Source organism: Typopeltis vanoorti, chromosome 19 (assembly GCF_054136105.1).
Source record: "Typopeltis vanoorti isolate ZY-2024b chromosome 19, IOZ_Tvanoo_1.0, whole genome shotgun sequence".
In the NCBI taxonomy this organism is placed as follows: domain Eukaryota; kingdom Metazoa; phylum Arthropoda; class Arachnida; order Uropygi; family Thelyphonidae; genus Typopeltis; species Typopeltis vanoorti.
In genome coordinates this window covers 3857883-3877658 of record NC_143567.1, presented here as the reverse complement: position 1 = coordinate 3877658, position 19776 = coordinate 3857883, and the positions used below count along the sequence as shown (strand labels likewise).

Genomic DNA, 19776 nt, shown 5'->3' with positions numbered 1-19776 from the left:
TCCACCTTTACCACGAGTTGCCCCAGACTTACACAACTTGCAGGCGCAAACTTGACTTACTTGTCTATTTGCTTACTTGGGAAATGGATTAAAACCAGGTTTAAAATAGCTTGGTATCTTTAACATATATTATATTATACCCAAGGTAAAAAACTTTCTACATATATATATATATATACCAAGAAAATTTCTTGGTATCTTTAGCATATATATATGTAGAAAGTTTTTTTACCTTGAGTATATACTATGTTAAAGATACCAATCAATTTTATAAGCCAGGTTTTAATCCCAAGTAAGCAAACAGACAAGTCAAGTTTGAGTCCGCACGTAGTGCAAGTCTGGGGCAACTCGTGGTAAAGGTGGAGTAAGGTCCGATCACTTCCCTTAGTATTTCCCCTAATGCAAAGCACATTCCCTTGCGGAGATGTATGATGCTATGCATTCAAGGCCAGGGTCACTACACAGACCGGTTTCGACCTTTATTGAGGTTTCGTCAGTGGCGCAAACTTGACTTACTTGTCTGTTTGCTTACTTGGGAAAAAGGATTAAAACCTAGCTTATAAAATTGCTTGGTATCTTTAACATAGTATATACGCAAGGTAAAAAACTTTCTACATCTTACTCTCATTCTGAGATTTTTATTTAATAAGTTCAAAGCACCTTGTGGCAACTTGTTTAGGTAAAATTTATAAGCTCTGCATTACTTCAACCTTGGCATTTTTAGGTCTGGCTCCCACTGACGAGACCTCAATGAAGGTCGAAACCGGTCTGGGTAGTGACCCTTGCCTTTAATGCACAGCATCATACATCCCCGCAACGCGCTTTGCATTAGGGAAAAATACTAAGGAAAGTGATCGAAGCTTACTCGACCTTTACCACTAGTTGCCTCAGACTTGGACTATGTGCTGACGCAATTTGACTTACTTGGGAAAAAGGATTAAAACATATATATATATATATATATATATATATATATATATATATATATATATATATATATATAAGCTCTGAACTTGTTTACCATCACTGGTTTCTGAAGTTTATCGACCTACTAATAGAACAATTTTATTATTGTTTTAGGGGAAAAGTGTGAAATGTAAAGACATCAAAACTGGCCTGTATTTAATTTAATAATCACAAAATAAAATGAAAGTAGTCCGATAAATCATCAACAGATCTGTCAATTGAAAATCAGTCAGTGGCGTACAGTAGCTTGTCTGGATAAATAAGAATTAAACTTAATTAAATGTGAGATGCGACTATTTGCTTTGATTAAATGCATATTTAGCAAACAATCTGCATATTCACCTGCATGTTTTTCAACTTACTACATAAATACCACACGATCTACCGCCAGCGTGTGCTATGCTTTCCTCCTAGTACACAGTATTTTTGTCTGTCAACTGCGTATTCTATTGCCCTTTTGACGAATGAAATCCTTCTATCTCCTGGAGACATTGGCTAACTAATAATCAATTTAAAAAAATGCTTCCGCCATGACGATAATCGAACCCCGATCTTTTCCAATCGAAGGGATTATATCCCCTCCTTCTAAATGCACTCCTTAACAAAGTTCGATTCTTTTCCCACATTTTTTTTTTTTTTGTCATAAATCATCTTTTTGTAATTTCAAAGGAACACTAAGTCTGCAGTGGACGATGGGTCCGGAGAAGTAGAAAGAGTCATGCATTGGCATGGTTTGAAATAACTGCTAATTTCTGTAAGCAAAGTTACCGATCCTTACTATATATCGCACTGCGAAAAAGAGAAAAAAGTCTGCAAGTAATACGTATACATGCATGCACTGGATTAGGACTATTCTCAGTCAGTCAGAGTATGATCATACTTGTACAGTATTAAAGTATGTGCAGTACCATATGCTAACAGGGTGCCAATGAATAAGTGCTGTGCAAACCAGAGTGTTCAAGTTGAAAGTGATGAATGACCATCTCAGATGTGGTACGACTTTTCAGGGCTCGCATTCTGCTAATATTACGACATCAACACAGTTGATGTCATAATACAACTATAATATAAAATATGTGTGGATGGTCCAAATTGCGACCCTCCTTCCCATTGACCACATGACGATCAGTGTGATATAGCAACAGTTTACAGGGAATCACCTGCACTTTGCAATGCTGCATTTGTTTACAGATTGAAATGGAATCTTACAAGATTTTAGCAAGCAATTTCACTAACACTGTAAAGAACTGGTTCAAGTAATACACGGAGGGCCATCCACATGGAATGACCAACGAATCCACTGAATTTCAACAAAATCAAACACATCTGTGGGATTTTTCAGAAACACGATGTAGGATAGACAGACACTGCACACTCAGGGTTTGACTGATTGACACATTTAGGGGATGTAGGATGCCTCGCAGTTTTACAGCTACGGATCCGCGCCGATTAATTAAACCTTATTTCTTAATTAGACATCCATGGAAAATTAATGCAACCTATGGGCTGTTATCTGTAAACCTCCAATCACAAATATTGAAAAGATAAGTGATTCAAAAGAAACAAAAGATATTCAATAAGAAAAAAATGTACCATACAGACTCGAGGTTGAGCGATTCAAAATACGGAGACATCTTTTGAAGATCTTTACGTGGATGGGAAACAGTAATTCGACACATGCAAATAAGAATCTGAATCTCCATATTCTTTGAAAAAGGTAATTTTGTAACAAAAATACTACTACATGCAGAGTTGTGGAGAGAGATGTATTTGGTAGACTAACTTTCTCAAGGAACTGGTAGATTCCTACCTGGAGCACACTGTTCAAACCACATTCAATTATGACCATGCTCAATCTCTGACTGAGTATGATCATTGCAAGTCCAGTCCAACAAAGTAATGTGTAACTGCACATGCCTGCAGAGTGCGGAATCGTGTTCCCAATTTTACTAACGAAAACCAATTTTTCAAATTTGCTATTAAACACCTAAATGTGAAGCAAAACTGAAATTACTTGAAACACTTCAGCACAGATCGTAAATACCAAATTCCATATACAGACAGAGCGAAGATTTTTTGTATTGTAAAATATTTTGCCTGTAAAATGGTTTGATTTAAATAAAATTGATATAACAAGACAAATTTGAATAAAACTTCCTACATATCAAATTTCAATCCAATCGAACCTCTTTCTTTTAATGGCAATATAATTCATGAAAGTCGTAAACTTATAGTATTTTAGCATGCAGATGGAATGGACTGGACGAGATTCAGACGTAGGCCTTACACCGCAAAGAACACTATCGTTGCTGAATGAGCTAAAGAGGCAAATAAGTGTACATCACATTTTTTGCTGTTGCTTTTATTTCACATTTTCGTTTTCTTCACGAGCAATAATTTAACGAAAACTGGTTTAGATTTTCAATAATGTAAGATGATGTACTACGTATCCTACGGTCGAAGTTTTTTTTTTTCCATTTAAATCTTAAATGTATAAAAAATTAAAATTCAATGTTAATTAAATTAAAATTAAAAAATTAAATGTACCGTTCAACTTTAAATGTATAACTAGGGCGCCATTCTTCTTTCATTCAAATGGCAGGGAACGAGATACAAAGCTTCGGAATAGTAAAGGGAGATATTCATATTAATAAACAATGGGTAATATTTGAATAAGAAAAACACAAATAAGCAATATATAAAACTCGTATACAATATCCGGCCAATTTCGTGTGTGGAACAGAGAGACTGCACTGTGACTGGATCCAACCTACCCGCGATAAAGAATCGAAAGCATAGACGTGGATTCCATTCTGTAGCTCAGCCAGCAACGATGACATTTGGTTAGAAAAACCTGGGCTCTAATGCCGTCTACGTCGCGAAGAACTTTTATAAAAGCTTTTCAGCTGAAGGGGAGTTAGCTGGTCTCACAATTACCAGATATAATAAACGGCCTTATCTGTATCTGATATGGTTATTGACCAATGGTGTGTATATATAAATATAAAACTGGTCCATTTGTCAAATATATGGGGAATGTACGGTTTTTATTTATCTTTCTGAATAGCAAAATTATTATCAAGTCAATGACTATTATGTACAAAGAAGTATTAGAACCAAAAGTCAAAATACTCTAGCTCCGGTTCTAAGTTAAATTTTATCAGTTTAAAAAATTGAATTCAATTAATAATAATAATAATAATTGGTGCACTGTGAAAAAGAGAAAAAAAAATGACTAAAAATACCCCACTTGCTGATGTACATCGTTTAAATGATTTCGACTAAATTACCAAAGGAATTAACCAACCCTTTTGTTATCTCGTTAACTGACACTTTTTTTTTTGACAAGATAATCACTTTTTTTAAAATAACGCGGGATTTAACATCTACTTGATTTATATAACATGTTTTAAAGCGAAGCAGGGAAAGCAAAGTTGCAAATAACTTGGACATCGACCGAGCAGCACACAAAAGCAGTGTTGACAGAATTTTCCTTTCTATTACAACCCCCCACCCAGCTACATTTTAGTACCACGAGAAATTCAGCCAGTAGGTTGATTTCTCCTGAGACTTTCACCCATGTTTTCGTTTCATTTCATCTTCAGGTAATTAGAAATGAAGAAGGGTCAAGAAGAACTTTTATTTTAGGTACGATCCAATGAAGTCTTTTCAGCTGATTTTAAATAATTTATCTTTTGAACTGAAGATAAAAATTAAACCACATTTCTAACTTTGATAAATGGTTTCATTTTATTTAAATTTTATTTTAAAAAAGTTTAAATCTCAGAAATTTCGAAAATGCTGAGGATATCAATCACGTAATCTGTGCAAGCTTTTTAGACCACGCAAATATGACAGTTTTTTCACATCCGAAAATGATTCTTGAAAAAAAAAAAATACTATTTTCTAAAGTTTTTTTTTTAATATAAAGAAGGCGTGAACACAGTGCTAATCTTATAGACTACAAAGCTATAAGTACACTGTCTAAATGATGTCGACTTACCCTAGGAGGTCCCTGTGGCGGGTGATCTTGACCTCCTTCAGGAGGATAGGGTTGGGCCCCACCCGGGCCATTCATACTACGGTTTCCCTCCCCACTGTCCATTACACCCCCTACTGTGATAGGAGCGTTCTGGATGACTTTTCCTGCATTTGCGCTTGCAGCCTACAGAGAAAAGAAAAACGATATGGTCATAATTCACTACGCGATGATACTGCATTGTAAAATAGATTTTATGATGTAAAGTAATATATTAAATCGTAAATAGTTTTGAAGTGAAGTTATCCGTACGAAATAAATTATACGGGGTGAAGTCATTCATGTTTATAAAAAACACTTTATAAAAAACAACAAATTGGGGATAACTACAGTAGATGTGCAACCTTCAAGAGATGGTTCTGCCCTAAAGGTGGAGTTAAGTTTTTAAAAATCACAAATATAATTATGCATTATTTTTTTCATGTAACTGACACCCACGAAAGGTGGGTGGACCTTTTAGTACAGTGGATGGACCAATTTTTTTTTTTTTTGTATTTAATAATTCAATAAAATTCGCTTCATTTCGTTATTTATTTATTATTTGAACATTTTAAATTATTTAAATTAAAAATTTATATTCAAATTACAGGTCATTCATATTGAATCCATATAACGTCATTTATTAACAATTATCATTTAATATCATGACATTAACTAGAAAAGGGATGACAAGCATCATATTCAGAAAAAAACTGTTCATTTTTAAACGTCATACTACCTAAATTTAAAGCATCTGAATAAACATTGGCGAGAGAATTACTGAAAGAACATGGAAATGGCAGACACATGTACACAAAAACGAGAATACCCGATGAATATACCTTGTGAAAACGAAATCAAAAGTGTTATAGCTAGCCTAAAAACAACCAAAACTTAAGGATCCGATGGTATTAACACTATAGCATTGTGAAAGAATGCCAAATGTACATAACGGAACCTCTAATGTACATTTTAACTTATCACTGATGACAGCCACGTTTCCATCAGAGTTTAAGAATGCCGTAGTTGTACTTATTTACAAAAAGGGAAACAAAAATAACTTGAAAAATTACAGACCGATCATCCTTCTACCGGTGTTTTCGAAAATATTAGAGAAATTGTAAAAATCAGACTCATGAAATTTTTGGACAAAAACAACTTCTTTTCAAAGAATCAATTTGGGTTCAGGCAAACATTTAGCACAGAACATGCTTTACTGAACTTCACAAACACAGTTTACAACTCCCTTGACGAACATAAATTAACATTAACAGTATTTCTAGATATACACAAAGCTTTTGACTCTGTATCACATGAAATTTTAATAAAAAAAATTAGAAGTTATAGGAATACGAGGTACTGCCCTAAACTGGTTCAAAAATTACTTAAATGCCAGATCACAAATTGTAAAAATAAACAACAGCTATAGCAGCTCCAAAACAGTAGACTGCGGTGTACCACAAGAGACAGATTGACAAATTCAATCTGTCTTAGGACCAATTTTATTTAATATTTTTTATCAATGACGTCTGCAACCTTAAACTAAACAGTAAAATTACCTTAAACAGTAAAATAAATACTTTTGCAGATGATACAGTACTAATTTTCTCTACAAACACAGCCGAACAAATGCAAACCATCGTGAATGCTGATCTTTTGAAAGTAACAAATTGGTTCCTGTCAAACAAACTCAGTCTGAATGTCTCAAAAACTAAACATGTAAATTTTAACTTGCGAAATACAACAGACAAAATGAACTTCACTGCACAATAAATTTTGCATGATTGGAATTGCAGGACAAATTCAAATTGAAACTGCGAGGAAATAGAAAAAGTCAGTGTAATAACTTACTTGGGATTAAAAATTAATAGTAATTTGAGCTGAAAACCGCATATTACTATATCGACAGAGGCGGACATAGCTTATAATTTAAATTTAGAAGAGTTTATAAACAGTTTTATTGTGTGATAGAGCAAACATTTAATTAATATTATTATGCAATTGTTTTGTATTAATGTTTCTTTTGTAATAAAACCAATATAGTATTTGGATATTTTCTTATATTTTTGTCTTATGATCCATCAGGGCGATATTTAACTGTTTGCTTCAGGGTATTAGAATAAACGGTTTAGAAAATTTCCATGTTTTTGAACCTAGCTAGGTTATGAGATTTACAAAATGATTTGATTTTGTATTTTGCTCTAGGATTTTTTTTAAATCTATAAAATTGCAAATCAAATAGCCGTTCTTCTGCCTACTGAATCTTGAGGTCTTCATATGTACATTCAATACCATCTAATCTGGCGACGGTGTTGAATGTACATATGTGTATATAATGAAAATGCATTGCATAAATTTTTGTAACTTTATGCATATCGTAACCTGGACGAGCTGTTGCTCTTAGGTTACATATATGATTGTTCAACATTTTGTACTATAATACGAAGCTTACAAAATAAAATGTCAAATGAAGACCTCAAGATTCAGTAGTCAGAAGAACGGCTATTTGATTTGCAATTTTATAGATTTTAAAAAAAATCCTAGAGCAAAATACAAAATCAAATCATTTTGTAAATCTCATAACCTAGCTAGGTTCAAAAACATGGAAATTTTCTAAACCGTTTATTCTAATGCATCACTGATATAACACTGAATTAACTACTTTCAACCAGATTGGGACTAGCCAAGTCTACTACAGTGTAAAAGTACGAATAGTATAGTTGGATAATATGATGTGAAAACCAGTGTTAAAGTTACAGCACGCGAAAAGGTAACAATAACACAAAGGTCAAAAACAACACAATCTTCAGATACCTCCATGTCAGATGTCAACAAGGAATTCTTGTTGGCCTCTCATAGCCCACAGTATGCATAATTGTGGCAAGCCAAACAGACGAAACCACCAAACGACGACGAAAGTGTGACTTGTCGGCACCTGCGACATTATTCATGACCCCACATTACGACGTCACCTATCAATCAGTCCGGACAAGGCATTTCCACCTTTCTATTGCCAGCATCAACTTTTACACGGTTCGCGAGCAGAAGGACCATCTCCTCACCAAAGGTCATCGTCTGAAATGGCTGAAACTGTGTCAGGAGCACGTCAATTGACCACGAATAGAAAAAAGTGTGTTCGCCAGATTAGCAGCAATTCCTGATGCACCAAGCAAATGAAGGCCACGTACATGGTTCAGACACCCTTCGATGATTCCCTCGTACATAGTATCAACCTCCAACTCTAGAGGAGGTATCATGTTTTCTGCTCAGAATTAAGACCCCTATCACAGTAGCCAACATCTTACCAGTATAGACTAACGACTCGTAACGCACATTTTGCCTTGTGGAGCCTATTCCAATACTGAGATGGAGTATTCCAGAAAAACAATACGCCATGTGACCGGGAAATGATTCGAGGAAAGAACCGCTTCAGTGGCCGGAGCAATAAGTGCTATGGATCTCAACACAATAGAACAACCGTGAATATCCAGTAGAATCAGCGCCATGAGAGTACACACCATTATCGGTGTGAAAGATGGTGCAACATGATGTTAAACACGCAATCAGAACTGAATGTTATGCCTAAGTGTAAATATTGATGTTTCTTAGTAGGCTCAAACTGTGAGCTCAAAACACATTTCTTAAAAAAAAACATCTACGATTCCCTTATAATTTTATTAACATCCAGATCCTCCTATAAGCTATCCTTGTTATTTTATTTTATTTATTTATTTTTTTGTTATGGGTGTTAAAAGAACAAATATTACCTCAGTCCATAAAGGAGGGGGAGAGGGGAGGGGTAACACTTGCTCTTTTTCAGCCAAGTAGAGCTTCCTCAAAATCTAATGACACCTTGTGGGATGTGTATCTCATGATGTTCATTAAGTTTTATAGCTCCAAATTGTTTCTCAAGTTCATTCTCAACTTTATCAAAATATCTTTAATTCTGCTATGTAAATTATATTACTAGATTCATTTTTGTCTCTCAGAAACTACAAAAGTTTGTAAATACCCCTTTGGAGGGTTTACGAATTCTTTTTTATACATTGTTTTGCATTTTTATTTATTTTTTATATCTGGAAACCCTGTTCTAAAGAGCAAACATGGAACATTTTTCGCGCCATTTCAGACAACCAATAGGCATGGCGGAAATTTTAGGAACTACTGGAATCTCACTGCAATATTACGTAATCTAGAAGGGCGACAGAACCCTGAATTACTTCTAACTAAATGTGCTTTTCTGTTTTGATAGTTAAAAATGAATCTAAGCGTATCTGAAAAATAATGCAGTGATAATACTTTACCGCGAAATTCCACAATACGACGAAGGCTTCAAAATCATAATCAATGTTACTAAAATAACGTAATATTTTGTAGTGTTTCACTAAAATCTTTTATTTATTTTTTTTTTTTCACTACTCTCGCAAGGATATTTATTATGAATAGTTTTATATAGAAATAGTTACTGAGTCGGAATTTGGTTTGCTTTCGTTAGTTCGAATTACAGCCACTGGAGCTACGAGAACAGTGCATTATGAAAATCTGCGCTCTCTAAAATAAATACGTTTAAACTTTTGGCGATCGCAATAATAAATTTTGCGAATTGTATTACTTTTTATGAAATTACCTGCAGTTCTTCCAGAAAGTTTTTATGCTTGGTTACAAAGTATAATTTTTAATCCTTTGCGTCTCAAGTATTTTTACGATTAGTCGACTACACACCAACTGCTTCCGAATCCCATAATGTGCAGGGATCATCTCCAAACTCTGAGTGATCTAAAAGATTCTAAACCTTACTGAGGATCCGCAAGGATCACCCTAAACTCATCACTCCTGGCCACAGAATGGTGACTCCGCTGACTGTCAAACGTCGGCTCTACCCAGTGACAGGAAAAAAACCTAACACCGAGCAGATCCCCAGCTCAGCCCAAAGACGAACATTATTAAAACGTCATCGGTGGGAGTTAATACTGAAGAAGATACTGAGGTCAAATCAACGCAGCAGTCATATTTTTTCATAAACGAGGGAAAAAAGAGTGTCTCACCATATTATTACATTACTTTCGATAAGAGGTAGTTGTGGAAATTTATTTTTCGCTTCATTATAAAGTACATTATACTTGACAAGAAATTATATGCTTGGGTAAAGGATTGATGCAAAAATATAATTTTTTCTCAAGTAACGAAAGAATTTTCTACAACTAACTCTGACCCAGAGTAATTTAATAATACCGTGACACGTCATTTTACTACCTGTATATGGAAACATATATAATGACTGTACTGATTTAAACTTAGTACCTTCCTGGGTCTAATTCCCACTGATGAGACTAAAGAACCAAACTGGCTGGGATAGTGATAGTTAAGAAACTGATGTGACGTCACCAGCCTCTATATACAAGTAGATTACTCGTGAGATATTTCACACGAAGTCCCAAGTTGTGTTGGACCTTCTCCTATGCAACATCAACATTTCTTTCACACAAAGCATATGAGTTATTTTTCTATTTTTATTTATAAAAATATCAAAAATACTTTCGGAATAACAGTTTTCGTTCAAATACCACATACAGGATGATTTTCGTTATTTATTTTTTTTAAAGGTTATAAACATTTAACGGCAATACATTTATAGTACATTGGCACCGTGACTGTAATAAGTTTGTTGTGTTTTTTTATTTTTATTATTTTTAAGAAAGAAAATATGTAAAATATATAAGTATTTATAAAATATGTAATTTATGAATTTTTAAAGCTACTCCAAGCCTTCCATAAGCATAAGGTGCTTTCAGGCCAAGAATATGAAATTCTTGATTTTTTCCATCTACTGACGTCTACAAACATCCATATTTGGGAGGTTCGAACCAACTTAATGGTTACAGAGTGGAGACGGTATCCAATCGACTAGCCAGGCCGACAGTTTAGGGTATTTGTGGTCTTTTCTTTCTTCATTTTTTTTTTTCGCTGTCCTTTTTTCTTTGCAGTAAGATATTTAATCATAACAACTAAGTATCCCGTATTAGCGAAAGCCAAGCGTCTATTTAGGCTAAGATAGTTGCCTAAACCGCATCTGAATCTAAAGCATTGCTGAATAATATGATATAAAATAACGGCATCGACTATTCGTGTTTATTTCCATCATCGGTGATTAGCGTACTGCTTTCCAACCAAGAGAGTTGCTGTTCGAATCCTACCATGAACATGGATATTTGTGATTGTCCTGCTAACTCTGTGTGGAAAAGAAATCCCTCCCACGTTTTCTAGCATTTCTATCTAAACCGTATGAAGTGCAGGAGTGACCATGTGATGTCAGATGTAGATAATTAACTATTATGTGTACATCGGCAGTTTTCTTTTTTTGATTTTTTTCTTTCATCATCGAGAGTAGCAATCCAGTGACCTTTGCATGAGGTATAAGGGTCACTGGATTGCAACTTTGCGAAATGTTAGGATTCTCTTCTGTAAATCCTCTCAGTGAGATACATCTGAATTCCTTACCCTCATTTTAAAAGCATAATACAAAATAAGGAACACTAAAATATGATTATTAAAATCGTAACATTTCCACACCTTACAGGAAAGGCTTTCGAATGGCAAAATATTGATAATTTAGTAAGGTAACTACTTTCAAGGAACCGTGGTCTGTAAAAATTAAATTTATTGACATACAACTACAATTACGGACACTGCGACTGGGTGAGCAGGCAGTAAAAATCAATAATCAGAAATGGAACCGTAACATCACTCTTGCTTGATGGAAAAGGTCTCTGCCAAATTGGCTTTTTTTTTTTTTTTTAAATCAGCGGAGGAAGGGGAGAAATTTTCGACGATTTTTAAATGAACTTTTACATATGCGCAGTCATATTCTTTATGAAGTGAATCAAATCCACCATCATCAAAATATATGAATATTTGTTTCGCATTAAAACTCTATCGTAAACAAAATTCATTTTAGTATATTAGAGGACCCACTGATAATTTATAATAAAGATTCAGTAAATAAACCTTAAAAAAACTGTGTTTATTTGTTTTTTATGATAAAGTGTATAACCGATTTTAATAATCATATTTTAGTGTTCCTTATTTTGTATTATGCTTTTAAAATGAGGGTAAGGAATTCAGATGTATCTCACTGAGAGGATTTACAGAAGAGAATCCTAACATTTCGCAAAGTAGCAATCCAGTGACCCTTCACTTATACCTCATGCAAAGGTCACTGGATTGCTACTCTCGATGATGAAAGAAATAAAAAAAAAAAAAAAAAACTACCGATGTACACATAATAGTTAATTATCTACATCTGACATCACATGGTCACTCCTGCACTTCATACAGTTTAGATAGAAATGTTAGAAAACGTGGGAGGGTCACTGATTTCTTTTCCACAGCAGGACAATCACAAATATCCATGTTCATGGTAGGATTCGAACAGCAACTCTCTTGGTTGGAAAGCAGGTACGCTAATCACTCGGCCAACTAGGCCCGTTATACATAATGAGCAGCCAATACGTATGACTTTGCTGATTTTTTCTAATCAGGATTAGAAAGGAACCGGAGCACACATACGACCTTTGTTTTCTGGTCAAGTTCTTTTGATTGGATAACTTATTTAAATTACTGACTACCGAGGGAGGGATGGAAGAGAAAACCTGCACATGCATTCTCTGATCTAATCTAACGGTTCTGAACCTGTCAGTAAGTCTCTACAGGAAACAAACATTTTCTACTAAAATTCATTGGCTGATTAAGGATTAACCTTTGGGTAATTTTAAATTAGGAAGAAGTAAGGCTATGAAGCCAGTACATTATATAAGTGTGTTAACTGCGTATATTCTTCTAGCCAGTTTGTATGTTTCAGTTCTAGAAGGGAAAATTTTCTATCTCCGTATGAGACCGGCTCACTCACCTTTGACCGAAAAGCCTTATAATGATGACAAGATTAGCTTATCATCATAATGGTTAGCTTTCTACACATAACTCCATTAAAAAAAAAGAAAAAAAAGGATGAACTTTTATGAATGTTGCAGATAATTATGCAAGTATACATGAGAAGAAGCTGCGAAAAATTCTGGAAGAGAAATTTTAAGAATAAACCAGGTTCGATGCCAGATAGGACTGTCATCAGATTTTCAGTTTAAAATGCCAAGAGAGTTCAAAACTAAAATTATATGGTACACAGTTTACAGAGCAACACACATAAACAATCAGCAGTTACAATTAAAAGGAGGCACAGCGCAGGAGATGATTTAATGTAAAATCAGATGTAAGATAAGGACTCACACTATCTGAACTCTTATTCATCATCTATATGAATCACATCATGAAGGAACGTGGCATTAAACCTGACATCGAAATCGGACATATGAAACTTAGCTCTTTAAGAGTATAACAGCATATTTATGCAGATGATGTTATACTCTTCAATAAATCCAGTACCTTCAGGATTCCTTAATTAAGCTGAATAAATGCTGTAATAAATCAGTCATGAAAACAGACAGGAACATTGAAAACATCAACCGCAGCCTAAATAGAGTCTAGAAAGTTAATAATAATAAAAAAATGAAAAAAAAAAAAAGAGTAAAATTTCAGCTATTTTGACATTTTTTCGTAAACATGGCAAATTAAATTAAATTTGGAAAGGTGCTATTGCGGGAAGCAAAATGAAACAGAGAAATTAGTCGAAAGACTAAATCAGTTGTGTATAAGATTGTAAGCTGAACATCTGATCAAAGATTAGATCAAACTGCACTGTTAGCGGTGAAGAATGTGTGCGCAGAGCTGTCACAACAAAATGGGAGAGGAAACTTGAGCAAAAGAGATGTTTCAGGACAAGATGCCAGGTAAAACACCAGAGCAGACCGCGATCTAGTAGTGAGTTAGAAGTGTCTTAGAAGACAGAAATATAAGCCATCGGAGTCTTAAAATATAACAGACTAATTTGGAGGAAAACTGTTGGCGGGAAGTTATAAGGTAATCTTTTTATGTTATCCTGTTAGCATATTATATTATCCTGTTCACTTCTTGAAGCTACAAATCAGGAATTTGATCAATGGCAATGATCAAGGAGAAAAAATTGTTATTGGGGGTTAACAATAAAGAGATGTAGAGCAGTCGCTGCGTGTGCTTTTACAGATTTAAAGGGCAGTGAGAGAATTATCGATGGTAATTATGATCAGATGTCCAAGGAGATATCTGTAGAAAATGCAAGCAGCAGCGAACAAACGTCGGTGGGAAAGAGAGTAACTGCTGAGAGACGAGTGAGTCATTAACCTATGTATTTTCTTCCGTACACACCAAGTTAAGGATTTTAAGGAGCTCTTAGGGGCCTCATCCCAGCTATCAGAACAGTATTTAATGACTGAACGGAGTTGTGCTTTATATAGAGTTAACAGCTGTTCATAGGTAAGCTAACGAGTGAAAACTTGATATTTTGGAGGCTGAGAAGACGATACTTGTAAGATGTTTATAACATGAAGTCCGAGTTATCCCAAGAGAAGTTTCATTTTGTCTAAAGATCCCTGCTTGTTAAATGTAAACTAGAATTAAACTAGGGTTTTAATTATATTAAATTGACTGCAAACCACCATCTTAACAGAATTATCAAAACATCGCTGGAGAACGGTTTGCCGATCAGAATTAGTGATGCAGAAATGATTTTTTGTTTTGAGGTTTTGATGAGGAGGGAGAATGTGATATCATTAACAAAACTATGAATTGGATTCACATTCAACTTTAGGAAGTTATTAATAGAAAAGAGAGCAGATGAAAAAACGGGGATGTTTAACAGAAATTCATCCAAGTTCCAGCTTAATATCTGATCAGCGAGACAGCTGGTCTCCCAGTTGTAGACGTAAAAAGATATTCCATAAGATGCAGCTCGCTTAATCAGTCTTTTTGTCAAACGCGATTTCTTTACACTTTTCTCGGATATATGTCTAAAGGTGGCGATATGTACTTTGGATATCACCCATATCCAGCTAATCTCTACTTAATAGAGAGTAGAATGAAGAGAGAGAGAGAGAGAGAGAGAGAGAGAGAGAGAGAGTGGAATCCATACAGGCAGTCTTTCCTTAGTCGAAGGGAGATGGATCTAGGTGGCGTTGAAGTTAATGGTCTTCTCCATTACTTCAGAAGGAAATGAAGTGAGAATAAACTGGACGATAATTTGAAAGGTAAAGATCCGTTTCCCTTCTTCGTGATACCTTGAATATAGGCTAACTTCAAAGAATATATATATATTAGTCGAACAGCTAAGAATTAAAAAAGATGACACAGAACGGAAGACAACTCTCCAGCGCAAGCTTTCAGAACAATCGCGAAATGCCGCCAGCACAGAGCAGTTTTGTCGGTATCCAGTTTGGACAATATTCTCGCCAGGCCAATTAACAAGGCGAACCCGATCTCAGTTCTGTTCTGCTGATTTGTATTATTCTGTCGAATAACAGCAGCAAAATGATTCAGGAGATAATCTGGTAACCTACTAAAGCGTTTTCATTAGGTACGGTTCAGTATACCATCTGGGCTACGGCATAACAATTTTAAAGCTAACGGTGGGGGGGGGGGGGGGAGATGATTGAATAAATGAATAAACGCTGAATCTAAATGGTGTCTGAAGAAATTGAAAATATCACTCACAATATCGGCCTGATCGGCAGACTGGATAGCCTATCCGCTTCTGATCAACAAATTAAACCGACATTTTGCTCTGTATTTGAAGCTTTAGAAAAGCGAGATGGCATTAGAGTGGATTACGACAAACGTGATGGGATTGAAACAGGACTGAATCTAGCACAAAATAATACCGCTGGTGGACTGCACATTAGTTCAATTACCGTTTTGAGCTTCAAGATTCAGCCAGTTTATATCTGCTAATAGCGCATCGTATACATTTCGAAAGCACTGTTTACTTTTAGATCCCTTTAGGGATCGATCTACAAGTAAACAAATGCACAGGACGATCTTTATTTTCTGAGAATATTCTAATATATTCCGTACTCGTAATTCCATAACATACATGCCACAATTGAAGTACATGAACCTAGAGAAGAGAAGAGAAGGGGGGGGGGGTCAAAGAATTATCGGCTGAATTCAAGTAATGAAATTGTAGAAAATATCAATTCAAAGTTGAAGATAAATCACGAAATATCGCACAAGTCTGGAAAGATTTACTGGTAAACTGAGGTCAGTTTTAACCCGTGGAAGGAACATAATCGAGGTCTTAATTTCAATTCTCCAACTTGAGTTCGATGCCTCGCGATCGACGCTGCTGTTCTTACAAAATATCTTACTTGTTTCTGTCCAAACAAATCAACAGCAATAATAGCTTGAGACAGTGAAAGTGGTCTGAACAGCTATGCCTAACTTTGATCCATCTTGCAAAAATAAATAAATTAATTAAATTAAATAAAAGCGGGAAAACTGCATGGTTAGCATTAAATATATATCGTTTTGTTTTCAATTATTGCTAATATTCCCAGATCAGCTTTCTTTCTTTTTTTACTTCAATAAAACAATTCCACAACTGTTTATTTATTTATTCCATGCGTATATTTGCCATTTTCAGTATATCTGTATTATTCAACGTGATGACAATGGATGATACAGGATATATAAAGAACAGTAAAAATATCTATAATTTTTATTTATTTGTTGGTGTGTGAACAATACTAACTCTGGATCCTCTCCTTCCTCTGGGTAAGGGGAAGAAGAAGAAGAAGAAAGACGTTTAGAATTGAGCCGAATAACACTGTATACAGCAGTTGTATGTGGACAAAAAAAAAAAAAAAAAAGAAAGGAAAAAAGTTCATTCAATTTTGAAAAAGAACAGCACACTTTGTTCAAATTATATTGCAGAAATAAATTATATGGAGACTGCAGACAGTGTTAAGTGGATCTGTTATCAGTGGAAATCGTGACCTCCAGTAGTGCGGGTTCAACTTCTGTGCGAGACAGAAAATATATCAAGATGCGTCCTAGATTTAGTATTAAACCGCTATAACGCAAATCCTACAACGAAATTGTTTTAAGTCATAACAAAAGGATGATGTGTATACTGAATTCTTTTGCCTAGATGGCAAAAGCTACTTAAATGGTAAGAGCTGGGAGTTTTTAATGAAGCAGACGAACAATGGCAGTTTCCGGATTATATAATCTAGAAATCTTCTGGAGACTAAACGTGGAGGTTTTTTTAAAGGCTTCCTCCTATAAGCATGGTGAGGATGATGAAAATCGTCCAACACCTAAACCCATTCACAAACATCCATGCTACAGTGGCAATCGAACCGTCTTTCGGCTAGAGACCAGTGATGCTGTCCATTACGCTATTGTTCACTCATTTCGTGAACTGCTAACGACAATTCCGAAATTCCAGAGTTGACTTCATCTTGAGATGTGGTTTGACTTGGTTTTGAGATGTGGGGAAGAAAAAGAAAAAAAGAAGTTATTAACTCCACTAACTGCGTTAATTTTGTTGCTTGTGAAATCTGAAACCGAAACGAACAGTAAATTTTAGGTGATATAGGATGCAGTCACCCAATTCTTTGTCTATGGCATGCTTATTTCCAGGAGATACCGTTTCCTTTATATAAAATAATTTATTATGTGTAGTACTCCTTTCATATTTAATCCCACCTGATCCTGTTCTAGTTTCTAGAGTAGGGGTCGGGAGCCGCATGCGGCTCTTGGCTGAACAAAGTGCGGCTCTTTTATATTGAATTAAAAGATACATAATTAATACAAATAACTAAATATTGTTTTTTTGACACGGCCTGTTCGTGGTGCTAGATACTATGCATGTGAAGTGTGTTACTAAGGCTCTTAGAGCCTTAGCGTTACGCATGTTGCGCATGCCTAAGGTAACTAGCGCCAAGGCGAAAATTTGAATTGATTGATCAGCTGTCCTGTCAAACACCACGGTTTTTAGATACATACCGATTTTAACTGTCAAAATAAATATTCTGTTAGTTAACTTATTTATTGTGGTACTAAACTGGTGTTTAATTTAGTGTCAGGTAATCTTATGCACAAAATAATTTTTATTATGTTGAATTCGAGTTTTTACTTCCAGATAAATTTGTGATAATAACCCTCCTAATGTGTTCAAGAAAAAAGAAAAATAATCGAAGAAAACAGAAGATTCAATAAAATGGGGATAGAGAAATTTCCATTTATAGAAGTAAATTGAAATCCGCAATGCTCAATTTGCCATCTACGACTTCAAAATAACAAATCGAGTAATGTCGAACGACATTGTCGAGGAAAACATTTGGACTTCAGTAAAAAATATCCTGAGGGTGATAATAGAAAAAAGCTATTGAAGAATTACAAAAGAAAACATTGCTTCAGCAAAGAAATTTGTCAACTTGGACAAAATCTTCGTCGAATAGTACTGAAGCAAGTTTTTTGTTATCCCTTGAAATAGCAAAAGCGGGAAAACCTTTTACCGATGGTGAATTTCTAAACAATTCATGTATAACGGCTCTGAAATTCTATTTAAGGATATGAAAAATAAGGGCGAGATACGTAAAATAAAATTAAAGATTTACTTCTTTCAATGTATGGAAGCGAAATCTGGACAATAAAACAAAAAAAAAAAAAAAAAGATTAACAACAGCAGAAATGAAGTTTATGAGAAAAACTGCAAAGTATACCCTATTTGATCACAAAAGAAACGAAGATATTATGAAAGAATTAAACCAAGAACCAGTAATTGAAAAAATTAAAAAATATAAACATAAATGGATGGAACACATTCAAAGAATGAAAACAGAAAGATTACCAAAACAAGCCTTAAAATACAAGCCATTAGGAAAAAGAAAACCAGGACGTCCTCTTAAACGATAAGGCCGGAACAAGCCATGCTAGGCCTAAATCCGTGATACGTATGATGATGATGACTTCTTTCGGCTAGAACTGTCAAGGAACGGGTTGTAACAATTTTTGCAGAAGTTTCAAATATGCAAATTATGGATATTAATTCTGCCGATTTTATATTGCGGTTGATGAATCAAATGATATTTCCGATATGCCACAATGCTGCGTGATGGTTAAATATATCACATCTTCCGGTATACGAGAAGAACTTCTTGATCTGCTAACACTTAAAGGACACACTTCAGGTCAAGATATTTCAGAAAACCTTCTAACAGTTTACGGAATAAAAATATAAATATTAATAATATAGTATTTTTGCGACCGATGGCGGGCCTTCTATGATTGCGAAAAATAGGGGTTTGTTAAATTATTCTCCACTCATATTCCACATGGAGTTATTTCATTTCATTGCATTTTGCCTCAAAAAGCTTTTTTTTTTTGAAAATAATTTGAAAATCTAAAAAATTACAGATTGAATTTAAATCAAGAAAAAGTTGATTGCAAAATATTCTCTGAAATGATTACTGTAATTTTAGATTCATTTACAAGATTTCAGGATTTTAAAAAACATCAGATGATGATGAAATTTATATTACATACGTTAAATTGCAATTTAAAATTAATAGATATTGAAGTTTTTCCTGGAATATCAATTGCAGAAATACAAATTGGAGCTTCTGGAAATTCAGAATAAAAGTATCTGGGTACAAAAACTTCAGGAAGTGGTATCACAAATGGAAGAAAATGAGGAAACTATGGAAGAAACACCACAGGAAATTATATTTAAATGTTGGAATTCTTTCCCAACTAATTATTCAAATGTCAGGGCGACTTGCTTTTGGGATTTTGACTCTTTTCGGTTCAACGTACAATTGCGAACAATTTTTCTCTTCAATGAATTACATTAAAAATAAGAATAG

General features: G+C 34.6%; 1 protein-coding gene across 2 annotated transcripts in view; it reads right to left on the bottom strand.

Moving 5' to 3' along the window:
- Positions 1-19776, bottom strand: part of LOC150095824 (uncharacterized) — a 229852-nt gene that overhangs the window by 51205 nt on the left and 158871 nt on the right. For both annotated transcript variants that reach the window (XM_090408904.1, XM_090408906.1), the window contains one exon: positions 4970-5131. In XM_090408904.1, the coding sequence (XP_090265030.1) occupies positions 4970-5131 (162 nt within the window). The remainder of the gene's footprint in view (positions 1-4969; positions 5132-19776) is intronic.